Genomic DNA, 26952 nt, shown 5'->3' with positions numbered 1-26952 from the left:
AAAATAAATATTTTTAAAAATTAAACAATGTTGGAGTTCCCATCGTGGTGCAACAGAAATGAATCTGACTAGGAGACATGAGGTTGGGGGTTTGATCCCTGGCCTTGTTCAGCGGGTCAAGGATCCAGCATTGCTGTGAGCTATGGTGTAGGTCTCAGACAGTCTTGGATCCTGCGTTGCTATGGCTGTGGTGTAGGCTGGCAGCTGTAGCTCTGATTACACCTCTAGCCTGGGGACCTCCATATGCTGCAGGTGCGGCCCTAAAAAGACCAAAGGAAAAAAAAAATGTTCTAAGAACTAATTGATTAAAACCCTGCTGCTAATTCAACCTATTCAAAGTATTTTAATTGCATTAATTTCTGCTTTTAATGTTCAGACCTTGTTTTCTAATCATGCATTTAAGGTGATAAATTTTCCTTGAAGTATTGCTTTGACCACATACCACAAGTTAAGATATCTGGTGTATTCATAGTGATCCTGTTAATAATTAAAGCAATGATGCCTTTAAGACTTTTAATGTAGTTAGTGCGCATGTACTGGTTAGCTGCTTTAACCTTATCAAATAATGCCAAAGAGCATTATTCGTTATTTGCAGGAAACCAGGCAAGCACTTCCTTACATCCAAGCCACCCGTGCCTTTCCCCACTTTTCTTTCGCGCTAGTAACTCCTACTGTCCCCTAAGGGGGCGGGGCCTGGACTTCGCGCCCTTTGACTCCACCCCCTCCAGGTTCCCATGACACTGTGCAGATGCTAACAACGCATTCTATAACCTTGTGTCTCCTTCCGCTTTCTAGAAGCCGCTCTGAGACAACGATGGGAAAGTAGTCCCTTGGCAACGGGTTTTTTTTCTCCAGACGGCGGAACTAGGGCGGGGCTTAAGAGCGGAAGAAACAGGAAGTCCGTGATCCCTGTGGCAGGATTGGGCCCCGCTCTCTCGGGGGCGAGCTCAAACTGGCGGAGGGATCCACCTCTGGCGGCGGGCGGCCCACCGCCTCTATTTAAGGAAGGGAGAGAGGCGCAGGCGGCAGTTGCTGTGGTGTCGGTGCTGAGGTCTTTTCGTTCTTATGCTAGTGAGCCTCGCGAATGTAGAGTCCCGCGTCTAAGTCCTGCTGTCTGCGGCTACCAATTGGGAGGTCAGGAGCGCAGGGTACTTTCTTTGGGCCAGAGCCGGCCCCCTTTTTGGCCTTCGGCACTAAGTGAAGCCATTTAGGTCAGCTTCCGCGCGGCTGAGGAGAAGGCCGCCGGCGATATGTTCAAAAACACGTTCCAGAGCGGTTTCCTCTCCATTCTCTACAGCATTGGCAGCAAGCCCCTGCAGATCTGGGACAAAAAGGTCAGGGACTGGGGGCGGTGGCGGGGCGGGGTCCGCGGGCTGGGCCTTGTGTGGCGGGTAGTTATGTGGAGCTGGGAGCTGGGGGAAGGCCGGGCGGTCGCTGCTGTGCCCCGTCCCCAGCCTGGCGTGACTGAGGGTCGACGAGGGAGCGTCGTGTAAGCAGCTGGAGTGCATGTGGAGTGGGCGTGGCTGGGCTTTAAGTGACCTGCGGCCGTGGTCCGGTTAGGACAGTGGTTCCTCTTTGCAGATTTGACTGAGTCACTGGATTCCTCACCTTCGGTTTCTGTATCTATAATATGGTGGGGTTGAATAGTGCCCGTTTCACAGCGTTGAAAAGCGTAAACTCACGTGATGTTGCTTTGGGGACGTGCACATGAATTGCTGTTCACTGATTTCACAAACATTTACTGATACCCTGTATTGTGCCAGGCCCTATGCTCGGCACTAGACACAGAACCTTTGTTCCAGGCGCCCTTACAGAGGCAAAGCCAGGACTCAGTTATGTTTGGGTTTCATTCATTTGCTCCCTTCCTCCCACTGATCCCGAACAAGCCAGAATTCGGTGGCCCTTGGCACTTGCTCCACACTCACTGTGACTTGGGGTCTGTACTCTGCCTTTCCTTATTTCTCCATCAGGAAAATTGCAAAATGGTGATAACGTCTTGTTTGGGTTAACAAGCACAGACCCAGGTAAAACCTCTTTTTTTTTTTTTTTGTCTTTTTGCTATTTCTTGGGCCGCTTCCAAGGCATATGGAGGTTCCCAGCCTAGGGGTCTAATGGGAGTTGTAGGCGCCGGCCTACGCCAGAGCCACAGCAACACCGGATCCGAGCCACGTCTGCAACCCACACCACAGCTCATAGCAACTCCAGATCCCCAACCCACTGGGCCAGGCCAGGGATCGAACCCTCAACCTCATGGTTCTTAGTCGGATTTGTTAACCACTGCGCCACGACGGGAACTCCTAAAACCTCTTCTTCATCATCACTCAGGCGTCAGCTGCATGATACTTTCACTGACCCCACGAAATGGTGACCTTGTTCATTTTTTGGAAGTTTTGCGCAGGGGGCATGTGTGTTTTGCAAGTACAGGTTGGTCTACATTTGATTACTTTGATATTTTCTTTCTTATGCAAATTCCCAGGCAGTCTGTACCCTTCTTTGAAAAGAAGTTAATATAAGTGGAAGACAGGTGATTTAGGGTATAACCTTAGTACTGCCCTCCTCTTGGGAAAATGGAGAGAGATGGTGTGCTGATTGCTGTTTTTATAGAGATGGATATGGGATAGTCCAAATAAGCAGTTTATTGGTAATGAGGTAAAGAATTTTGGATTTCACCTCAGAACAATTCCCTATCTCCCCTTAGCGGAAAATGAGAGTTTTGTTTGGGCCACATAGAGACTTGGGGATAATACGGACAGCCTCCTGCCTGTCCCCATTAGGGCATTCTGTATTCTGAGAGCAGCTGTGGAGATGGTATGTTTATAGTGTTGTTTTTATAAGATAGTTGAGAGATCTGAATAGAATTAGTTTGGCCTTACGCATATGTGAAAAACCTGACCCGCTCTCCTCTTTCACAGTGATTCTATCCACAAGCTAGAGCTAATGCCAAGAGTTACTTATTTCAGAGGAAAGCAGTTCCTTAAGTGTTTTCCTACATCATTGAGCTTTTTCAGTTCCATGGTTTTGTTCACAGTGGAATAAAAACCATTGTAAACTCTGAAATTGTACCTCTGCAAAGAGAAACCGGAATGAGTGAGTGTACCTGGAAACTTTATAAGGATGGTGGCTTCTCAGCTGTGGCTTCACTGAGTTATGGACAGTCAAAAAGGCATGGAGAGAGTGGATTGTATGCCAGTTGAACTTGGAATTGTAACAGAAGTGTCAGTATGAGGCAGATGAATTAGAGAATGGGACTTGATCTTGGAGGAGAGGTTTTCAGAGCAGGTCAGAGAAGTTACTGACATTGCAAGAATTCCAGTGGTAGAGCCGTCTCAGCATTTCTGTTAGGTGAAACTTTTATCAAAGTTGTCCTGTTTTAATCCTTCTGGAATTGATCTTTTGCAGTGTGTTTTGTTTTCCAAATGCAGCTTTTTGGCTAGTCAACATGTTTACACATGGAATATAAAAGCAAAGTAACCATGGTGCATCATGTCCCTTAGCAACGCCACTAGAGGTCAGATGGTACCCTAATGACATAAGCATGTGTGAAAACATCAACTGGCAGGAATATGTGGAGTAAACCGAGCAGGCAATTTGACAAAGAAAATCTTTAGAAGAATCCTCATTTTAAGCAAAATTTTCATAATATAAAAAGTAAATTATATGTGCTGTTCTTCTAATTTAGACTAGATTGAAAGGTATTTATCTGTGAAGTTTTTTTTCCTTTGTGGCAAAGGAAGGAAAAGGAGGAAAAAATGGGAAGTTTGGGGCCGCATCCATAGGCTTTGGTATATGTGTGCCTTTCCTCAGCTGTCTTAAAAAGCCCTCAGGGGCGTTCCCCTTGTGGCTCAGCGGAAATGAATCTGACTAGCATCCGTGAGGATGCAGGTTCAGATCTCTGGCCTCGCTCAGTGGGTTAAGGATCCGCAGTCACCGTGAGCTGTGTTGTAGGCCGAAGATGTGAATCAGATCTGGGGTTACTGTGTGGCTGTGGCGAAGGCCAGGGGCTACAGCTCTGATTCGACCCCTAGACTGGGAACCTCCATATGCTGCCAATGTGGCCTAGTATGACCCCCCCCCCCAAAAAAAAGGATAACCTGGAAGTCGAGAGTTAGGTTTTATTTGGGGCAAAATTAGAGCTTAAGAAGCACAGGGAGACAGCATCACAGGTAGCCTTGAGACACCTCTCCGAGGCAGTGAGGAGGAAGCCCAAATTATAAAGGAGTTTTTGCAACAAAGGTCAGGTAGCAGGAACAAAAGAGGACTGGGCTTACTGAAATCCTTCATTTGATATGCACTTCCACTATCAGGGCCTGTATCCTGAATTTTCACAGCCTGCGGTACTCACCAGCTCTTAACCTTGAGGTGACTGCCTTCACAGATGACAGTGACATTCTTTGTTACATCCTTAACTACATAGCTCTGAAATAGCACCCAAAGAGGAAAAGGAGGAATATTAGGATATGAGAAAGGTGAGGGGTAGGTGCATGCAGTCTTGCACACTTTTTTTTTTTTTTTTTGCTTTTTAGGGCCAAACCCCAGCATGTGGAAGTTCCCAGGCTAGGGGTCTGAATCAGAGCTACAACTGCTGGCCTACACCACAGCCACAGCCACACCAGATCTCAGTTGCGTCTGTGACCTACACAACAGTTCACAGCAGTGCTGGATTGTTAACCCACTGATCGAGGCCAAGGATCAAACCCGAATCCTCATGGATCCTAGTCGGGTTCATTAACCACTGAGCCATGACCAGAACTCCCCATGCACACATTTTAAAAAGTTTGCTTCTGGTCTCCTGGAGGTTACTACTAGTCACAGGGAGCAGACATCACCATGAAGGATTTTAGTGTTTTTCTAGATATGAGGAGATGCAAGAATTGGGCACATAAAATCTTCTCCTAAAAATAATCTATCTGAAGACCTTTTTTTCCAGTTTTCCTGGAGTACAGAGTGCCTCCCTCCTGTTTTTCACCCTGAACTCTGACCCTTGGCACTGCTCCTGTGGCAGCTGCAGTGGCTCATGATTTTTTTTTTTTTTTTTGCTTTTTAGGGCTGCAGCCTCAGCATATGGAAATTCCCAGGCTAGGGGTCAAATCGGAGCTACAGGTGCTGGCCTACACCACAGCCACAGCAACGCCAGATCCTTAACCCACTAAGTGAGACCAGGGATTGAACCCACATCCTCGTGGATCCTAGTCGGGTTTGTTAACCACTGAGCCACGAAGGGAAGTGCCATCATGATTTAATCCATGTAGAGGCTGATGGCAAGTGCCAAACTTCAGTTCATACTGCATATTTTGATTTCAGAACTTGCCTATTCTTTCTGAATTTATGGAGAGAGAATATTTGTAATCTGTTTACAGTGAAGAACAGTCTTGGAAAAATTAGGTTCAGCTTATGTTTAGGCTCTGTATCTCCTTATGAATATAATGCCATATTTACAATACTAGTGAATTTGTAAACTCCAGTTTGTGGTTGTAGCTACATTTGTAACATCTGACACTCTGACCTTCTTAGGCCCTCTCCCATCTCATCATGCCAGTATCAGCTTAAATATTATTTCACTGTGAACTAAAGTTAGGTCTCCCCTGTGCTCCTGTGGCACTCTATATCACACTGTATGGCAGTTGCTTATTGTATTTTTCCTGTTAAACTACAGGTTCCTTTAAGGGGAGAATGGTATCTTACCTTGAAACATTAGTGCTAGAGTGTGATCAGTCACCTTGGATTTGCATCCTGACTGTCCTGTGCTGTGTAAACATTGGGCAAGTACTTAAATATTCAGTTTTCTCATCTTGTAATAAAGCCACTTCATTCTAATGCTTATGGAGATTAAATAAAGATATATATCAAATGCTTAGCAACAGCGATGGGTACAGTATTAAATAGGAGAAGGAACTGAGGCTTTTGCTTAAGAGTAAGTGAGAAATTTATAACTAAGCCCAGTATTCAAATGCATAGGAATAGGAAGTTCAGTAAAACCAGACTTTTAAAATTAGTATAATTTAGTCATTGTACCATGGCTTTCCCAGTCCAAAACTTTAATGTGGCTCTAAGGCCGTGCAGCTCGTGATCTGGTGCCCACCTAACTAGTTCTCAAGGCTCACCTATGTCATAATCCCCCTCTTATCAGTGACCACCACAAAGCTGAAAGAAGTCTGTTCTCGCCCAGCTTCAGGCTTTTGTACTTGCTGGTCCCTCTGCTATGACCCTCTCTTCCTCTTCATTAGTCTCTAGGTCACAGATCAGAGGTACTTACTCAGGTTAAGTTAATTTATATCCACTTATAGAACCTCTGTTTCCTCCTCATCACACTGGTCAGACTTGAAATTAGCTTCTCAAGATCTGTATTCCTGGCTGGACTGTAAGCTTCATGATAGAGACCTTTGTAATTTCTCAAATCAAGAGCTTAGAAGAAATTGAAGATTTCTTAATACTCCTGTAACTTCTGGAGCCAGCAAATATTACATTATTAAAGAACTCTTATGCTCAATGTAAACATTACTTATGGTTTGTAAAAAAAAAATACGAGGAGGTTCTATTCCCACTAATACCTTTGTAAAACATAAAATTTTCAGTTTCTACTGGTAATATTCAAGAAGTCTATTAGATGAGAATGTTTCATACAGCTTCTCTTTCTATCCTCTCACCTTGTCTTTCTCTCAGCTGCTACTGAGTCTCTCCTATTCCCAAAGGAAGTATTAGAACCGGAGTTCTTGTGGTTGTTGCTGGAAAATATTAGATTCCCATTCCCTAGTTTTAAAAATGAACAAAATCTCTCCAGAAAAAAGATTCCCCCATTCTGGCTTTCAATTAGTAGACTTTGTTGGTACATGTTAAACTGATGCAGTTTCCAGTAGTAGAATTGAGAGCATTTGTACCTGAGGGTATTACAACGAATTTTTTCAGATTATCCCTAGGTCAATCTGAGGATGTTCTTCAATATTCCAAATATTAGCTTTTACTGTAATTGGGCGAAGGCCTGGGTTTTAGTTACACTTGCCCTTTCAAGGAATTGTTAGGAAGAGACTGGTTGGAAATACACATAACTGTTCTTTAACTAAGAGGCTGTTTGTAAATGCCCAGATTTGCCAGTATGCTGTCTTTATTGTCAGTCACTGTACCTTTGCCCCACTGGAGTCTGCAAGGCCCAGGCCTTGAGTCAGAGCTATACCCAGCTTTCCCCACAGAGGTCTCCCTCTGCCTGTTTTCTAACTTAAGAGCCCAGCCCTTAGCCCAGGGCAGAAACTTTCCTGCTGAAATGGACTGCTCTAATGGCTTAATGTAAATTGGAACATGTGTCATTAAGACTAGGATGCCAGATGGCTGAGTGCTCAGCTGTCTGCCAGGATAAGTGGGTGGAGCCAGAAAAAAAGAAAGGTAGGAGTAGGGATGGGTGCAACTCACTCATGTGTTATTTTTAAAGCACTTGACAAAATATAGAGCATTGGCCAGCTTCCTTCCTATACCAGGAGTACTTTCCCCCCCTCAGCTTGATCTTCTCCCTGAGGATTAGTGTGTGTGTGGGGGGGAAATCAGTATTCTTTATTGGTTGCCCTAGCAACCAAGGAAAGCTTAAGAGAATGGTTGCAAGAAGGGCTTGAGGGTTCACTTCATGGTGTCTGCAAAGGCGGAGAACCATTCTGATTGTTAGTTGCCACTAGCCTGTGCTCTGAAGCTTCTAAAGTACCTCCAGCTTGTAGTTTGGGAGAGAAGGGGAGAAGCTCATGAAATTTTAAAATGTAAGATGGGCTTTATTTATTATTATTATGGGTGTGGGAGGAATAAAACACTCATAGGTCGCACTGTGGAAATGTGTCATGATATAAAAAGGAATAAGTCAAAAACAATCGGCACCTTCTAATTTAGAGGGGGAAGTAAAATAAAACCTATATGAACCAGGATCAGTAAGTGCTGACCAGTTCATTTTATCTTCATTTCAAAGCCAGGCCTGCCCCGTGGCCTCTGAACTGCAAGGGACTAAAGAAAGGAAGTTGATGCTTTCTGAGGCCTGTGTCTTGTTATACATGTTTGTTGGAAGCTGGACTGGGGAGGAGGGGTTGCTTCCTGAAAGATCTTTACAGTTTAAGGCAGTGACAGCCAGATTACCAGGGTGATTGGGAGGCCTTGTCCCAAATTGTCCACCTCTTTCTCCCCTTTGATCCTAGTTTTATAGCCTAGAGAGAGGTTTTGGGAGCTTTCCCACCCTTTAAGTGCTTATATCTCTGATTAATTGCACCCCTGCCTGCACTCTACTCTTTTCTTCCAATGAATTTTTATTTGTAGCCCTTTGAATTTAATAAAGAAAAAAATCATAATTCACTAAGAAATCAGCTTAATTTGATTTTAAAGCTCTGGCAGCTTGTGATATGAGAACGCTTGTGTTTTTCTTCTTTAAGGACTGAACATTGTCCTTGGGCAAAGCCCTATTTAGCTTTTTCTCCCTACCAGGCAGGTTAAACCCCTAGAGACTGGTGGGCATTCCTTCAAAGAGCTGCCTTTTTCTCCTCTGAGGTCTCTTGTTTTGTGGATTAGGTTAGTTCATTTTGTGAGAATTAAGTTTGTGAGTGCAGTTGTTGGTGTGTTGTGAAAGAATTTTTTCTTTTTTTTAATTGGTTGTACCTGTGGCTTTTGGGAGTTCCCGGGCCAGGGATTGAATTCAAGCTGCAGCTGCAACCTTCCTGTGGCAACACTGGATCATTTCACCCACTGTGCCAGGCTAGGGATTGAACCCAAGCTGCTGCAGGCACATTCGCTCCATGGTGGGAACTCTGCAGTTTCTCCTTAGAAGTTATTGAAAGTTAGCTTACCTCTGGGATGAAGTATAAGAATACACAAAGTCTATTTTGGCTTTCGGTCTGTGGGCTTCTGTGTGCATGTAAGGCATTGTTTTCTTCTGAATGGTCACATTTCAGAGTCATCTGCTATAAACCTTGAGATGGACAGAAGACAAGTTTCCTAACATTTCCTTCCTGTGAAATCTGGCTGGGCTTTCTGGAGCTGAGGGAGGCTTCCCATTGACTCTGGTCTGATAGGCCTTTGGGGATGTACGATTTGAGACCACACTTGCTTTATTTATTGCTTTTTAGGGTCACATTCATGGCATATAGAAGTGCCCAGGCCAGGGTTCCCGTTGAAGCTGCAGATGCTGGCTCATGCCACAGCCACACAGGATCTGAGCCACATCTGCCTATAGCTCATGGCAACTCGGGATCCTTAACCCACTGAGTGAGGCCAGGGATTGAACCCTCATCCTCAGGGGTCCTAGTTGGTTCGGTAATTGCTGAGCCATGATAGGAACTCCCTGAGGGCACACTTTAAAACAGTGTTGGATAAATAGCAACATATTGCCTTTTAGCAATTATAGTCCTTGGGCCCTAATTACTTAATCCTTTCCATTTAACCATCTGTTTGGTTTGTTGGATTCTGTACCTTTTTAAGAAAGAATGAAGTTATGGAGAATAATTAGTGATATGTTTTAAAATTAGCATTTGCTTATTGTTGAAATATTGCCAGCTCTTAACAATGTGACTACATCATATTATTTGGAAAAAATTTCTTGATGAATTCCTCCTTCACCAGCAAGTCTGCCTGCTTGTCCACAACAGCTGTGGGCTAGCAAATAGAGGAGGAATATTGCCACTTTGGGAGCATTTATATGGGGAATGAGGTGGGCAGTGTTGGCATGTGCAATACAGATCCAAGCCTTTGTGCTCTTAATCTTCCTTGGAAAGAGGCCCAGAATTCAAAGCAAGAGGGCATTGGATGTCGCCAGCTTTGTTTGAGAAGCACTTGAGTGTGATGTTTGTGACTTGAGAATCCAGAAATGCTACATTGGCAGAGATCTGGGGTACATCCACCCAGCATTCATTCTCTGACAATGGGTACCAAAAGATGATTTGTGGGAAGGCATTCTTCATGCTGGCAACCTCACCAGCTTTGAGATATAACCTAGGATCTCTGGTAATGGTCCATGGTGGATTGTATCCAGGAATTTTTTTAAAATCCTCCTTAAATCTCTTCATCTGTGCCAACTTTTAGGGTGACAGATTCCAGAAGTCAGCAAATATTTGAATGCTTAGTTTATGCCTAGCAGAGTACTAAACATTATGGAACAGAAACAATGCTTAATATTTGATCCTTGCCCTTGAGCTTATACTTTTTTAGGAGATAAGATTCAGTTGCATCTTGCAAAAAAGGATGAGCAGTAATATTAGATGTCACCTGGGGAACACCAAGCACACCACACGTGGATCACATTCACAGTAACAGAGCTCACAGAGACTGATGTCTAAAGATAGAATGCCGTATTATGAATAATCAGTGTCGAACAACATGACTATCAGGCTTGACTCTGTATTCCCTCCCTACATGCAGATATAATGGAAAACCAAATGATGAGTCATTGACTATGACAGCCGCATTTTCACTTTAACTAGAAAAAGACCACATGCTGGTCTTTCTGGTGCATCCAGTGATGTTTTTCGTGTGTTTATACATTCAGCCCTAACAGTCCAACCCTGTCTCTGAAGTGCCTTTGCATGTCTGCTCTCCCTGTGTTGGGTGCTTGAATGTAAAATTTGAAGATAATTGTGCTTTCCTAAATATTTTTTGAGAGGAAGAGTCCATATTAATATTGATTCCTCTCCATTATGTACCTCCTACATATGCACCAAACAATACAAAACAATGTAGGATGAAGTACTAAATTATGTGTCTAGGCTGCATGAGCCAGAAAAACAAATCATAAGAGAGGTTGGTGTGGGCTGAAAATGCTAAGTAAAGAAGGCTTCTGTGTGTGACACAGATGGGACTTGAATTCATTCTTGGAAAAGTAGAAACTCAGGGAAAAGAAGATAAGGAAGCATGAAGTAAGAATAAACCTGAAGTAGGAGTAATACTTTCAGTAATACTTTCAGACTTTCATTACCACCCTCCTCAGTGACACTCAGCATTTGACCATTCTCACCAAAGAAGTGTATGAGGCAGTATAGGCAGTGGAAAGCCTGGTCATTAATCCTGCCTCTGACGTAGGATCTGTTCTCTGCACTCCCTGGGTGTCTTGTCCACATCTGTAAAGTGAAAACTACCTTGTGATTTTCGTTGCTGTTAGGATTGAAATTGTTGTTGTTCGGAATATTCTTAATGCATAGTAGACACTTGGTAAACGTTAGCTGAATCTGAATCTAAATTGAGTTCATTTCTTTGGGGAGAAGTTTGTCCTGATTCATAGATTGCCAAGTTACTCTCAATTCCTGTGGTGGTTGGGCAGGGCCTGTATAGAGGTAACAGCATGTCTTACTTATAATATATAAGCTTCAGCATACCATATCACAGACTTCTGTGTTATGCTTCTTGGGCTACTGCGGTTTTCTTTAAATAATCCTATTCTGTTTTCAAAATCTTAGTTATTGTGAAATATTTCAGTATTAAGCAGTCTAATTTTCTTCCTTGTAGGTGAGGAATGGCCACATCAAAAGAATCACTGATAATGACATCCAGTCCCTGGTGCTAGAGATTGAAGGAACAAACGTCAGGTAGGTTGTCACTCTTCTCCCAGAGACATTGTATGCCAGAGGAGCAGTACCTCATAGAGGTATTTAACGGCACGGACTCAGAGTCAGACTGCCTGGTGTGAATCTAGCTCTGCCACTAAGTTCACCTTGGGCAAGCTACTTAATTCCTCAGGATTTCGTTTCTTCATTTGTAAAATGGGGATGATAATAGTACATCTCCCTTCGAGAGTTATTGTGAAGATTAAATCAATGAATGTGTGTAAAACACTTAAAACCTGCTTACTACTTAGTAAGAACTGTGTAAATCTTAGTTATTAATATTTAACCAAGGTTATTGTGGAGTAGGGGTGTTGTCATTAGTCAACTGATGAGTGGGCAGTATAGTTTTCAGTGCCAGAATGGTCTTAGTATTGGTTTCTATAATTTCATAGTTTCTTAGACCAGAATTCTCACTGGAAGAACTTCATCAGATCCACTAGTCCGGTTTTGTTTTTCAGATAGTTTATTGCTGATGTCTAGTGCTACATTAAGCTTTTGTTTCAGAGTCCACATTTTTAAAGCACTAGCGTAACTTAAAGGTTGAGGGATCATTGGCTGATGTATCTAGATCTTTTAGATCTGCCTTCCAGTTTATGCTCTTGGGCTGAATGTTATTGTTGTGCATACTACAAAGGAAAACGCCAGTAGTGTGTTTATTGGTGTTTCCTCTTTCTACAGCACCACATATATCACATGTCCTGCAGACCCAAAGAAAACATTGGGAATTAAACTTCCCTTCCTTGTCATGATTATCAAAAACCTGAAGAAATATTTTACCTTTGAAGTGCAGGTAAGTTTGTGCATATGGCTGTACCAAAGAGGTGTCCTGTCAGTTTATAGGAAAAAAGTGGCCCTAGGAAAGTATCTTCATCCTTTTGTGTGTCTTCTTTTCTGCCTCTACTGTACACTTGTTGCAGCCATTATTATTGTTACATAATTTTGGTATTAGTAATCAAAATTTAATGCCAAGTTTTAAGAACAGCAGTAAGCACTAGAAAATCTAATTAATAGCTGCAAGATTTTGGAGTTCCGGCTGTGGGGCAGTGGGTTAAGAATCCGACTGCAGGGAGTTCCTGTCATGGCACAGCAGAACCAAATCTGACTAGGAACTATGAGGTTTCGAGTTCAATCCCTGGCCTTGCTCAGTGGGTTAAGGATCTGGCCTTGCTGTGAGCTGTGGTATAGGTCACAGAAGCGGCTCAGATCCTGCATTGCTGTGGCTGTGGTGTAGGCCGGCAGATGTAGCTCTGATTGGACCCCTAGCCTGGGAACCTCCATATGCTGTGGATTCGGCCCTAAAAAAGCAAAAAAAAAAAAAAAAAAAAAGACTGACTGCAATGGCTCGAGTTGCTGAAGAAACACAGCTTTGATCCTCAGCTCGGTGCAGTGGGTTAAAGGATCCAGCATTGCAGCAGCTGTGGCCTGAGTCACAGTTGTGGCTTGGATTCAATCCCTGGCCCAGGAACTTTGATATGCTGTGGATGTGGCCAAAAAAAAAAAAAAAAAAAGGAAAGAGGGAGTTCCCATTGTGGCTCAGTGGTTAACGAATCCGACTAGGAACCATGAGGTTGCAGGTTCAATCCCTGGCCTTGCTCAGTGGATTAAGGATCTGGCGTTGCCGTGAGCTGTGGTGTAGGTCGCAGATGCAGCTCGGATCCCGCGCTGCTGTGGCTGTGGCGTAGGCCAGCGGCTACAGCTTTGATTAGACCCCTAGTGTGGGAACCTCCGTATGCCCAGGGAGCGGCCCTAGAGAAGGCAAAAAGACAAAAAAAAAAAGAAAGAAGAAAAAAGGCTGCAAGATTTCAAAGCTTGAGGGTTAGAGTAGTATCCATTTGGGAAATAACTAATACTGGGCTATTGTTTGTCTCTATTCTAGCATTTTAAATTTTTCAAAGGGAAGAATGTTTATAGAATTATTCTATGGTCTGAGGACCTGACGGATGTGTTATATGTCATAAGCAGCTGGTGTTGTCTTGGTAACAGACAAGATAAACTAGCTACTTCCGGGCCATCTGCATCCAGTGTGACCTGTATCTGTTCTGTTTATTCTCCCTTGGGTCTCTGCCTTGGGAAACCGGGCTGTGGGAGTTTCAGGTCCTTGTCTTACCAAGGTTATTTGCTTCTTCCAAGATGAAGTTATGTGATTCTTCTCTGTATTTCGTAGGTACTAGATGACAAGAATGTGCGTCGACGGTTTCGGGCAAGTAACTACCAGAGCACCACCCGGGTCAAACCCTTCATCTGTACCATGCCCATGCGGCTAGATGATGGCTGGAACCAAATTCAGTTCAACCTGTCAGACTTTACTCGTCGGGCATATGGCACAAATTACATTGAGACCCTAAGGGTGCAGGTACTGGCTTTTTTCCCAGTTGGAGCCACAAATGGGAGAGGGGACTACGCTCTGTTTGTTACTGGCTTGTGGCTCATGACAGAACAGTGTGGGTTTCTGGCAAAAGTTCCCAAGTCACTGTCCAGGGGACTTTGACCTCATTGAGGCCCAGGAGCTACTAAGGAATCTGCTCAGATACAGTGGGAAAAGACAGCAGGCAAAATACCCCTCTTGTCAGAATCTACCCTAAGCCAAGGTGAGGAGATGCCAAAGAGATAACGCTTTGACAGCACCATGAGTGGGGCTCAAAGAGAATCAGGAAGAGAGGAAAGACAATCATACTTTGCTTCTTAAAATTAATCTTGCATCCACAGATCCATGCAAACTGTCGCATCCGACGGGTTTACTTCTCAGACAGACTCTACTCAGAAGACGAACTGCCAGCAGAGTTCAAACTGTATCTTCCAGTTCAGAACAAAGCTAAGGTAAGCTGGCCTTCCTCAGAGGAAGGCTAGACAGTGATTTGGAGGAGCTATGTCCCTGGAAAATGCTCTGTTCTATGAGTTAAGCTGCCGAGCCTTGTTGACATGGAGTATAGAGGACTTTTACATTGTAAGATCTTACTTAGGTCATCCACCTCCAGCACTGAGTTAGGAATGATCCAGTGAACTGTTCTGTTACTACTGTCTCACCTCCACAAGGTGATCTAGTCCCTCCCTGGGGTGGGCAGTGGCACAGCGGTGTCCTGCTGCTTCCTGCTCGTAGGCCTTCCTTGAAGAATGTCTTCCAGCGGAAGCTCTTCATCAGCCCCAGCCACTCTCAGACAATCAGTCCCCTCTGGTGCGGCGATGGGTGCTTATGTGCCTGCCCACTGCTGACACATATGCATCTCCCCACAGTCAGCGTCCCTAGAGTGTAACAGAGGTCGGGGGTTAGTGGCACTGACCATCTGTTTTCTGATAATTTAAACTGATGCGTCTTTTCTATTTTTTTTTCCTTTCCCCTCCAGCAATAACTGAAATGCAACTAAAGGAATAGATCCTGGATATGACTCTTAGTTTAAAGGAAAACTATCTGGAGGACAATGCAAAAAACATATATTTATATTAGTTCACCGTACTGTGGTTCTTTTATCTTCTACTTCGCATCCCTTGTCATGGACACCAGTGACCGTGCCGTAATGCCATAATTGCATTGTAAGTACAGTGGAAGATAAGCCGTCCTTTGATACATGAATGCTGGAGTTTATCTTGCTGCCTGCCTCAGTGTGTGGGGAGGTACATTTACCATGAACTTAGAGAATTAAGGATGTCCTAGAAGGCAATTTCAGACCAATATTTCTTCCTACAGTTCTTTGTTTTATATATTACCTAAATATATGTATATGCTGTGTAATACTCATAATCCGGAAATGAATAAAATGTTATATTCTTGGTTTGTACGTTTGTGTCTTTTTTATGGCGACATTTCTCTTTCCTTATGAAAATAGAGCAGTTCCCGTCTTGGCGCAGCGGAAACAAATCTGACCAGGAACCACGAGGTTGTGGGGTTCGATCCCTGGCCTTGCTCAGTGGGTTAAGGATCTGGCGTTGCCATAAAACTGTGGTGTAGGTCGCAGATGCGGCTCAGATCTGGCGTTGTGGCTGTGGCACAGGCCAGCAGCTACAGCTCCAGTTAGACCCCTACCCTGGGGACCTCCATATGCCGTGGGTGCAGCCCTCAAAAGACAGAAAGAAAATAGAACTCTCTCCAAAGAATATCCCATACATCCATGCCGTGAAATAGTTTGCAGTAAGCACTTAAAGAACACATCTTACAGATGCTGTTTTGGAACAGCTTACAAGCTAAACAAAATGCAAAGAAACACGAATAGGGTAAGACTAGTAGAATCGCCAGACTAGAGGTGAGTGCCACATGGCGCTTTAGACAAAATAACATATATTCCAGGCAGCTCTTCAACATCTTAGGAAGGTGTCATGTTGGAGCCCCACGTGCTCTTTTGTAACAGTCGGCTCAGCTCGTGCTCCTCGGTACTGGAACAGTTCACTGTCTCCCTGTTTGAGCTCTAGATGAAGTACTTGCCTTGAATTTAGAGGCTTAGAGGAAAAGTGTTTCTTTAAGCATTGGACTCACTTGAGAAAACTGGAACCTCACATCACTCCCTAGTCACACTTATCCTGGAGCACGTGCTCAGTTAGAGAAATGACTTGGCACAGGTAAATTTGCAAAAGTTAAACCCTTATGTGATATAACTCTATCGTATGTAATATTTTGGGGAGAAAACCAGTTTGGAGAAGAGCATATGTAGCTATACCTAGATGATCTCATTAGGACACATTAAAAACTATATATAATGATTACATCTGGAAAGAATGGCTGTATTATTTCTTTTTTTGTACTCTAAAAATTTTTCTTTGAAAGGTAATATTTATGTAACAAGAATTTCAAAGTCAAGAACAAAAGGGAGTTCTTCCTGCGGCACAGCAGGATTGGCAGTGTCTCTGCAATGCCAGGACGCAGGTTTGATCCCCAGCCTGGCGCAGTGGGTTAAAGGATCTGGCATTGCCACAGCCATGGCATAGGCTGCAACAGTGGCTCGGGGATCTAACTGATCCCCTGGCCCAGCACCTCCATATGGCTCGAAGCGGCCAAAAAATAAAAAAGACCTGGCTATGAGTGGGTCATTAAAAAAAAAAAAGGAACAAAAGACCATCCTGTATACTGTTCTCTCCCCAACACTCCCTCTGGATTTGGTTTCATCCCACAGGATGAGGCTGGAATTCTGGGCATTGGCCATTTTGACTTTGATTAAAGGTAAAAACACAGTGCTGAATTCTTCCTCACGGTTACTGCTTCCTGAGAAGTTCAGTGGCAAGAAGCTCTGTTCTGCTGCATCCTAATCCTCCAGCGCGCTCTGGGTAAGCCTCCCGAACCTCTGAGTAGGGCAGGGCTGCAGGAGGTGGCGGGGCTGAGGGCAAAGTGCTCCTCTGCTACCTTAGACACTCACTGAGTTCTCACCTCTTACAGTGGTCCAGTGCCTGACACTTGGTGAGCTCAGTCAAAGCGACTCTGCCTTCCTCGTCCTGCTAACAGCTGGGCTGGAGCCACCATCACCATGGATGCCACCCCTGTCCTTGGAATGTCACCATCGTTCCACATGGCGGAGCACCCGTCAGCTCAGGTGACAACCCGCTAGCTCAGGACCAATGCCAGTTGCATCTGAAACTTATCCAGCTTCTCCATCCTTAGACACATTAGCATTGCTGTTGTTTGACACCTTGTGTCTGTCTCCCAAGCTTTCTGGGTTTCAGAGGGATCCTCATAAGCGGGTGGGTGGTGGTCAGGGGTTTCAACAGAACATCTTATCACTGGCTGCTCTGCAGTGAAATCGTCCCTCCAATCTGGAGTCTCTTGTGGGATGAAAGATGCTTTTGTGGAGGCGAGAAAACCCAGTTAACTTTTCATCTTTTCGGTGCCAGTGGCGTGCTCCTGGAAGTCCAGAGAAATACAGTAATGCACTCTCCTCCAACAGAGCCCCTTTCACCCTGAGGCGCTTGTCAGACTATGTATGGGGATTACCTCACCATCCTCTCTGGGTGGAAGGCAGCAGCTGCTGACTTCCCAGATGCTTCACATATCCATCCGAGAGGAAATGAGGGGGCGTTGAGGGTGATGGGATGTATTATCTAAGCTGGACCCAGGCCAGTGTGAATTGTGGCACCAATGACTGCTCTGCCCTCGGCTTTCCAGCTCATCAGGAAGACGCCAACGACTAATTATGAGGCCAAGGGAAGGAGGAAGGAAAGGAGAGGCTGCAGGGCCCAAAGGCCTCCTTCATGGAGACGGGGCCAGAGTGACCTTAGGTTGAGGAAATTGGAGCAGGCAGAGTCATGTTACCTGACCCCTTGGAAATCATGGTTTGTTTTAGGAGGAGTTGCCTTCCAAAGGCTAGTGTTAGTTAATTGACATGAACTTGAGTGGACAGACATGCAACCCTTCCCAACAGAGCCCATCTTGGAGAGCAGATCCTGCTACAGCCCTTACTTACCACTGGCCCACTGACTGCTTCCCCTGCAGTCAGGCCCCCTCCTGGGGTGTTTCTCAAGGAGGCAGGTGTGCCAGAGATCAGCCAAGTTAATTTCTCTAGCACTGTAGCAGCTTTAGCCCAAAGTCTCAGTTGTCAGGAATTCACTGGAAAAGGTCTTGGCATGCTTTTATCCAAGCCCTCTCTTTCCCGATTTTGCTAATGAGGACACTGTAGATTTGGGATGGCTCCCCTAATAGTGGCAAGGGTGGAACAAGGGCCTGAATCACCTGATGGGAGTCATATGCCATCCTTGTCCTCCCTTGTGTTGGTGTCTCCCTGCTTCCTGTGTGGCTGGCTGTGTCCTTTTTGTCAAGACAGGTCAGATAATGTCCACTGGGGAGGCTGGGCCAGGCCAGACTGGGCTGCTCAAGAGAACTTGAGGCCTAGACTCTGCTCTGCTTGTGCAGTGAGGGCTTGCCTGGTTCATCCCATTATGGTTGCACGTCAGCTGCACTTCAGGGCCTGAGGCTTGAGGGTAAAAAGCTGTGGGGCAAAGTTTGGTGTCTAATGGATCATAAAAGTAACATAGACTCATGGGAAATTCAAACCGTACAAAGAATGTGAAGAAAGATGGAAGTTCTTGTTCCCGAAAAAGTATTCAAATGGGTCAGGCCAGGTTTTAACTACTTGACCTGTATCGTTTTACTGAATTATCACAGCACTGAAACAGGAACAATTATTCTCATTTTACTTATAAGAAAATCAAGACATAGAGGTTGATGTACCCATGCTTACACGGTGATACCTCTGTTAGAAGCAAATTTCAACTCAGGCTATTTAACCTCCATACTGGGCTGATAAATCACTTGACTTCTCTGACCCACTGTTTCCTCCTCCATAAAATTAGCTTCATGATAAAACATGTGAAATTTACCTCAGGGCTGGACTGGGAGAGCTATCCACCTATGAACAATAGATTAGATTAGTTTTAGCTTCACACAGTGACATACTCTACAGAAATGAAAAGAACAAATTACCGCCAGGTGCAACAACAGAAGAAACACACAACCATAATGCAGAGTGAAATCAGCAAGGTCCAATATATTAGGGATGAATCCATTTCTATGCCGTTTTCTTTTCTTTTTCAGCTGCACCCATGGCATATGGAAGTTTCCAGGCCAGGGATCTAATCTGAGTTGCAGCCCGTGCCACAGCTGCAGCAACACTGGATCCTTAACCCACTGTGCCAGGCCAGGGATCAAACCTGTGCCACTGCAGGGACAATGCTGGATGGTTAACCCACTGCACCACAGTGGGAACTCCTTTTCTATACAGTTTTTAAATAGACAAAACAATTAGGATGCATTTATAAACAACAATACCCCCTTATCCGCAGTTTTGCTTTTCCTGGTTTCAGTTACCCGAGGTCGACTGGAGTGCGAAATTTTTAATGGAAAATCCCATTAAAGGAAACAAACAATTCTTAAGTTTTAAACTGTGCGGCATGCTGAGTAGCACGAGGTACTGCCCCATCTGGGATCCCCAACCATCGACATTGTCATGGCTTGAAGATGCAGGATCCGCTGAAGCAGATGATCCTCCTCTGGGTCATCACAGGTCAGTAGCGGCCTAACACTGTGTCACCATGCCTGTGTCATTCACCTCACCTCATCTCATCACATAGGCATTTTATCCTCTCACATCGCAAGAAGCATGAGTACAGTACAATAAGATCATTTGAGAGAGAGACCAAATTCACATAACTTTTAATATTTTTATAATTTTTCTATTTTATTATTGTTAACATCTTGCTGTGTGTAATTTATAAATCACACTTTATCATAGGCATTTATATTTCAGGAAAAAAAGCAGTATATATAGGATTTGGTACTATTTGTGGTTTCTGGCATCACTTGGGTTTCTTAGAACGTCTCCCTCTTGGAGATGGCTATGTGACAACAGGCAGAGGATTGAGCATCTCAAAACTCTGGAGAATGCTCTATCTAGAGAAGGGGTAGTTTAGGGGGTAGAGTCACGGGCGATGAGAGAGGCACTTCCGGGGCTTCCACAGACCACCAAGGCTTTATTTCCTAACCTGGGGAGTATTGGCACATAGATGTTTGCTTCATTACTATTGGAATTATGCATGGTTGAATATATTCTTCTGATTCTAGTTCTCAATTTCCAAAAAAAAAAGTCAAATTTGAATTACTTCGTCCCGGCCTTTCAATAATGCAGGCTGTTGGTGCCCAGCTCATTCAACTGCGGATTCTCTTTCAGAAGATCTAAATCTAGCCCAGAAATCTATATGTTAATATCTTCCCCTGGTGATTTTTGGTGTTTCTGTCACTTGAAACTGCTGCAAGTTGGAGTGAGCAAGAGTTGATGTGATACCTCTTAGTGTAGAGACAGATGCAGGGAGGGCCGAGAGCATAAAGCAGCCCACCCTGGCACATCTGCAGACAGCCACCCCCATCCCCCAAATCCTTAAGTTCCCTTTATACAAAAGTCTAGTATGTAACTTATATCTCTGTATCCTTTCTATAACTTGAAAATGTGGAGTCCTGTAATGCAAACTCCCAGCGCCTCTCAGCTGCAATAGAGGCCCTCCAACTTGTAAATCCGCAAGGCATTGAACATCTGGACAGAGCATGTGCCTTGGAAAAAGTGTGCTTCTTGGTATCCATGGTGTCTGCAGCAAAGCAAAACTGTGCAAGGGGTGGAATATGGAAACACATTGGACAGAACCCTTATTAAAGGGTGTAAAGTGTCACTGAGAGCCTCTGCTCTTTTACTGCAGGAGGGTTATAAATATTAATAAGGGCCTTCGTGAGTTCTCTCATCACATGGGTTTCCCCCAACTGTTTTTTCCATAAAGTCTTAAGTTGCGAATCCTCCTGGTATTTGGAAAGGAATACAGTAAAATCAGGAAATAGAGCAGAATTGGTCCACATACACGCCAGCCTTTGGGTCCCAAGTCACTCTCAAAGATGTGCCCCCACCCGCAAGTCTGCTCCTTTGAAGCCTTCCTCAAGCATTCCTCCAAGCCCTGGGATTCTCTTTGGTATTAGAAACTGATGTAAGCCAATGTGTCAGAGTCCTGGTAACTCTCGGGGGCCTCCAACTATCAGAGGTGGGCAAGCTGAGTTCTCTCTCCTTCATGCTGGCTACCACACGGTGTGCTATGAAAGCAATTCTCAGACCGCTAATTCAAAATCGACAGGGCAGAGTTCCTACTGCGGCTCAGTGGGTTAAGAACCCAACCGGTATCCATGAGGATGCAGGTTCAATCCCTGGCCTTGCTGCGAGCTGTGGTGTAGGTTGCAGATGTGGCTTGGATCTGACGTTGCTATGGCTGTGGCATAGGCTGGCAGCTACAGCTTTGATTTGTCCTCTAGCCTGCGGATGTCCATAGGCCGTGGGTGCAGCCCCAAAAAGAAAAAAAAAGTTGATCAGTGCAAAATTGGCATGCTGAAAATATTCCTGCCACCTCCTCCTAAAACTCAGTGAAGTGTCCTTGCCCTATCTCTTGATGCACTTCTGTGGGGAATGTAAGGATGTGTGGACAGTAGGATTGTACTGAGAAAGCAGGATTACATGGGGATTCTTTGCTAAGTGTGTGCAATGAGAGGCAGGAAGGAGTTGCAGGTCCTTTCTGAGTTCCAGACTAAAAGGTTCTGAAGGTCTTAGATGGCCGGGCTTGCCAAATTCTTATGCCCCATTTCAGTGAGAACAGAGATACCTGTATGTTCCTGGCCAGTCACATATTTTAGACTAGACTGATTTCACCAGTGGCAAGGTAGTTTTGATGTACTGCTTTTAGGGAGTAGAAACTCATTCCCAGAGGCTGTGCTCACTTCACTCCTTTGCTGGCAGAGGAGTAGAGGAGGGGAGGTGCTCTTCCCCAGTCCTCAAACAGGAGACATGGAGAAGCTGGAGCTTCCTTAGGGGCCACTGGCCTTCCCCTGTGGGATTTGGGCATTAGCTTTGTCCCACTCTACTCCCTGTGCCCAGGGATGCTGTTGAGGCCTGAAGAGTGCTTCAGGGCATCACCCAGTTCCCCAGGAGGCTGAGCTCACCTGGTGTGGGGACCCATAGTGGCTGCCTATGTTGTTACATCCTGCTAATTTGGGGGCCTCCAGTGAATGCCGCCTCCCAGGATTCACATCTGGTGTAGTGCTGGCCCTGCCGCATGCTTTTAACTACAGAATATAGCAAAGGCAGTGTGGTGCCAGTTCTGAGCCAAAGCCTTCAGGAAGACTAGCTGCTTCTCCTTTTTTTTTTTTTTTTTTTTGTCTTTTTGCTATTTCTTGGGCCGCTCCCGCGGCATATGGAGGTTCCCAGGCTAGGGGTCGAATCGGAGCTGTAGCCACCGGCCTACGCCAGAGCCACAGCAACGCGGGATCCGAGCCGCGTCTGCAACCTACACCACAGCTCAAGGCAACGCCGGATCCTTAACCCACTGAGCAAGGGCAGGGACCGAACCCGCAACCTCATGGTTCCTAGTCGGATTCGTTAACCATTGCGCCACGACGGGAACTCCTGCTTCTCCTTTTTAACTGTGGGAAGCGCTTGGCTACTTTGCCAGAGTGATATTGTCAGGTGACTGCATGGAGAGAAGGAGCCAGAGGACCAAACTCTGTGGAGAAGGGGAAGCTTAACCTCAGCCCCCAGCTGAACGAGCTTCACAAGACTAGCAAGACCAGCTGAAGACCTGCCCAGAGAGCTCAGCCAAGATGGAATAATCAGGAGCAAATCAAATGGCAGTGGTTTTGGAGTTCCCATTGTGGCTCAGCGGTAACAAAACCTGAATAGTATCCATGAGGATGCAGGTTCCACCCCTGTCCTCACTTAGTGGGTTAAGGCTCAGGCATTTCTGTGAGTTGTGGTGTAGGCTGGCACCCGTAGCTCTGATTCAGTGCCTAGCCTGGGAAGTTCCTTATGCCACAGGTGCGACCATAAAAGAAGAAGAAAAAAAAAATGAAGGTGGTTTTAAGCCAGAAAGTTTCACGGTGGTTCCCTGGGTAGCAAGAAATTACCAAAAGCTAAATGACACAGGACACAGGTAATAGAGGCATGCACAGCCCCTCCCTCTTAGTAACCCCTTCCCTGGGCTGCCCCCCTCTCCTCAGACCCCATGTGCCCTTAGGCTGCGTTAATGCATAAGAGAAAGGCAGGATATTTATTTACTAACAGGTGTCTCATCTCAGTTCCAGAAAGTATATGAAGTGGTTTATCAAAAAGCATGTCAGATTTTCTTACACGTTGGAAGGGTGAGGCGGAAGGGGGAAGGCTGAGGGTGTGAGGGTCAGGTGCCACCTGCCGGATGAAGGTGCGTTGACATGCCAGCTCTCCCTCTCGTGCTTGCTTAGGGAGGGGCTGGCCTGAATGTGAATGTGTGGCCTTGAGAGCCCTTGTGCACAAGACCTGCAGGGAGAAAACGACCATCCATCAGCCTGCCTCCGGAAAGGGATGCAGGGACCTTGGGGTGCCTGCAAACTGAGGAGGAGCCACACGTGGGGGTGGAGGGTGAGGTGGACCCCAAGTGGCCTCAGGGAAGAATGGTGCAGGCCCAAAGGGACAGTCCCGATAGGGAGGCAGCAGCCCCGGAGGTGGCAGGGACAGGTGGCAGGGACATGCGCACTGAGGCTGGCATTCCTATGACACTGTCCTGCCTTGGGGACTTGGCCTGGAGCTCTCTGGGGGCCTCCCTAGCCCAGTCATGCCTCCCCTCATCCTTTGGCTGAGCTGGCCTTGAGTGAGGCCTGGCCTTCAGTTCAACTCTGGGGTCTAAGAGAGCCCCCCGTCTCCTCCCACGGAGGGTGGCTCAGTCCTCTCACTGAGTCGTACCAGGGGTCAGTTCCCATGAGAAGTACTGCTAGAGATGGTTGTGTGGGCAGGTAAAAGGGGTATAACTCGCGGCCTTTGAATTTTGTCAGAGGCGTGGGGGGATCAAGGCAGGCTCTGTGGAGGAGGCCTTTGTGGGGCCAGGAGGTGTGGACCCCAGGCCATAGGAGGAAGGGCTGGCCAGACAGAGGGAACTACAGGAGCAAAGGCCGAGAAGTGGGAACTTCCTGCTACAGCTAGAGCATGCTGTTCCTTTTTATCTTTTTAAGCAGCAGCCTCAGGCTGGGTGCCCAGGTCTGGCCACAAGTGGGCCCGGCTGGGGCACTGGGCTGGGGGAGGCAGCTGTCCTTCACCTCCTTTCTTTCACCTCCGGCTCTTGGGAAAAAGGACTTCATTGCAGAGGAGAGGCTGCCATGGACTCGGGGGTGGGGCAGGCTTCTCCCTCCATGTCGGCGGCCCAGCCTCCAGCTTGGTGGGTGGGGGGTGGGGGTTCTCTGGTTCCATTCCGCACCCCTAATCCCTTGCAGCTGTTGTCCTTCCCAGGACAGACAGTTGTGTTGGAGGGAAGGGAAGTCGTTATTTTGAGTTGGTCAGTGGCTTCTGACCAGGAGAGGTGGATGGCTCTGTTGGGGCCTGGCAATCGGGTGGGCGAGCAGCAGCAGAAGCGAGCCTGTCTGGGAGGGCAGCTGGGACGATTAATTACAGGAGGTGTTGGGGAAGAGGACATGGCCTCGACAAGATGGGGGCGACAGAGGAGAGTGAGGGATGAGGGGATGAAACAGGTCCCCAGTGGGGAAGGCAGAAAACAGCCGGTATCCTGAGTGTTGTCTGGATTGGGTAGAGAGGGTGGGGAAGGTGGACACAGCCTCCCCACATTGGCCCCTGTGTCACGAGAGGTCCCTGTAACCTCGACTGGGGCTGTTGGGGTGGGTTGTCTCTTCCTGAATGAGCTGCCTGTAAAGGACTGGGCCGGCTCCTCCGAGTCCTCCCTCTTCCAGGCAGCACCCCCGACCCCAGCACCTCCCTCCCAGCAGAAAGCAAGTTTGATGGAGACCAGATCCTCTGGGGCATCTGCCCTTCCTGCCTGTGGGGTCATTGTAGGGCAATGGGATGAATGGCTGCGCCCACTCTGGGCCTGGAAAAGCCAAGTGGCCAGTGGTTAAGCCCTTCCCTGTAGGGCATGCCAGTGTCGGCTTGAATCCTGGCTCTACTGCTTACCAGCCCTGTGAGCTCAGGGGGTACACTTCGCCTCCCTGAGCCTTCCCACTTTACAGAAAGAGGAAATGCAATAGCAAAAAAACACCTTGTAGGACTGTGGTAGGGATACGCCGAATGAGTGGACATTGCTTAGGGTAGGACCCAGCTCTGGGTGGGTGTTGTCATGGTGATTGTCGTTGTCCTTGGTTCTTCATCCTTACGGGTGTCAGCAAGGTTGGCCTTCTTGTGTCCTGGTCCAGGCGTGCCTCCCTGCTTAGAGGGGTTTCATGGAAAAGAGAAACGAAGAAATCTTCATCAGGGAGGAAGACGGAGGCTCCCAGAAACATGGGGCGGGGAGGAGCCCATCAGACTGTGTGCCCCAGAGGATGGAGCCCATGTCCGTCAACTTCCCTGCTGTATCCGCAGCACTTAGGATCGTGCCTGGCACTGGTTCGGTGCTCAGAGCAAATATTTTGAATGAATAAATGAATGAATTTTTTAGTGACTCCTAGGTTGCCTTGAATGCGTACCCGGGCTCCCTGGCTGAAGGTGATTGGATGATGAATTCTTGGTCTGGTCAGTGACCCAGGGCACAGCCATCAGGCCCCTCTGTCTGGAATTTGAATAGGGAAATAGAGAAGGGGCACTTGGCAGCAGAGGTCAGGAAATGGAAGTGAGAAATAGGCCCAACAGAGCAGGATGGAGTTGGCCCTTCCAAGAGGGAAGCAACCCTGGGGGAGAGAGTGGTACCTCCTCCCTCTCTTGGGCGTCCCTTCATCTCCCCAGCCACCTCAAGTGGCCAGAGCAGGGAGGGCTGTGCTCCCTGGGGCCTGTCCCCCATCCTAGAGACCCTCAGCTGTGAGCAGCTTATTCTCATTCACAGGCCCCCTTACTGAGTAAACACTGAGCCCCTGCTGTGTATCAGCTATGGTGCTGGGAGCTGGGGCTGAACCTCAGCCCTACAGAGTGGGTTCTACCACGGGTAAGAGTCCAGAGAGGAACTCATAGTCCCAGCTTCATGGGGGCAGGGGGAGAGCAAGCACCTTGGAGGGAGCTGTGTTTGCTGTTTGCCCTGAGAGCTGAGGGATGGGTGCAGGTTGGCCAGGAAAAAGAAAGGGGCAGTTAGTTTCCAGGCAGAAGGGACAGCACAGGCAAAGAGAGAGCCTGGCCAGTTGGAGGAGTTGCAAGAAGTTCTGTGTGTCTGGGCAGGGCTTGGTGAGAGATGGGGCGAGAGACCACACTGGATGGGGTCTCCACTCTGGGGTCAGAGTCTGCCTGTGCCATGGCATCCAACCAAACCCTGTGAGGGGCAGCTGCACTTGAGCGACTTGTTCTCAGAGCAGAGCCAAGTGCCAGGCCTGGGGCCAGATAGAGCCGGGCCCCATCCCCAGCTCCGCAGCTGGCTGGCTGCGTGACCCCAGGCAGCTCGCTGCTCCTCCCTGGGACGACTTCCCCATCTGTACTGCAGAGGGCCCAGCTTTGGAGGTGGGGTGGGAGGATGGAGGGGGCAAGAAGGCAGTCTGGAGGGGTCAGGCAGCCCCACGTTTGGCCTTTATAAGGAAGCCCCTTTTTCAGAGCCCATTGCTGGCATCACTCCAGGTCCTCGGATTAGGCCTGAAAGGGATGGATTCCAACGTCTCCTGGCTTGAGTGGCTTTGTTCTTCTCTGAGAGACTGTCCCCATCTATAGACCAGGCCCTGGGCCGCTTGGCCCTCCACTCCCTGCCAGGCCCTGGGCTGCCTGGCTTTTCAGGGATGGCTGACTCACAGCTTTGGCAGCCCCAAGCTCAGCCTTTTCTTCCAGCTGGGGGCCGAAGGGAACCAAGCCTTTCTCTGGAGTCCTTCCCACACCCGAACTTCCTGGCAGCTTCAGGCCTTTGCAGAGGGGTCTGCGCCTTCACAGTTTGGTCCCGGGAGCCCTTTCTGGAGTTCTCACCTGTGCTTCTCACAGATGCACCTGCTAAGCAGGTGTTACTGCCCCACTTTACAGGGGCTGAGGGA

At 46.9% G+C, this 26952-nt stretch overlaps 1 protein-coding gene and 1 long non-coding RNA gene across 2 annotated transcripts; both read left to right on the top strand.

Moving 5' to 3' along the window:
* Positions 1-1000: 1000 nt before the first annotated feature.
* CFAP20 (cilia and flagella associated protein 20) lies at positions 1001-15322 on the top strand. The gene is made up of 6 exons (XM_047792059.1): positions 1001-1334; positions 11452-11531; positions 12228-12339; positions 13714-13902; positions 14256-14366; positions 14891-15322. The coding sequence occupies exons 1-6, from the start codon at positions 1251-1253 to the stop codon at positions 14894-14896; spliced, it is 582 nt and encodes a 193-aa protein (XP_047648015.1). The 5' UTR covers positions 1001-1250; the 3' UTR covers positions 14897-15322.
* A 1283-nt stretch (positions 15323-16605) lies between these two features.
* On the top strand, positions 16606-21173 carry LOC125133455 (uncharacterized). Its single transcript, XR_007136441.1, has 3 exons — positions 16606-16799; positions 16909-17062; positions 19326-21173. It is a non-coding gene; the product is annotated as an uncharacterized LOC125133455 (long non-coding RNA).
* Positions 21174-26952: the final 5779 nt, after the last annotated feature.

This window comes from Phacochoerus africanus, chromosome 8, assembly GCF_016906955.1.
Source record: "Phacochoerus africanus isolate WHEZ1 chromosome 8, ROS_Pafr_v1, whole genome shotgun sequence".
Lineage (NCBI taxonomy): Eukaryota > Metazoa > Chordata > Mammalia > Artiodactyla > Suidae > Phacochoerus > Phacochoerus africanus.
The sequence above is the reverse complement of the archived record's forward strand: the minus strand, read 5'-3'. Positions and strand labels throughout refer to the sequence as shown.

Coding starts and splice junctions, on each gene's coding strand:
- CFAP20 (XM_047792059.1), top strand. CDS start 1,251: ATGTTCAAAAACACGTTCCAGAGCGGTTTCCTCTCCATTCTCTACAGC. Junction 12,340..13,713: donor ATTTTACCTTTGAAGTGCAG/GTAAGTTTGTGC, acceptor TGTATTTCGTAG/GTACTAGATGACAAGAATGT. Junction 13,903..14,255: donor TTGAGACCCTAAGGGTGCAG/GTACTGGCTTTT, acceptor TTGCATCCACAG/ATCCATGCAAACTGTCGCAT.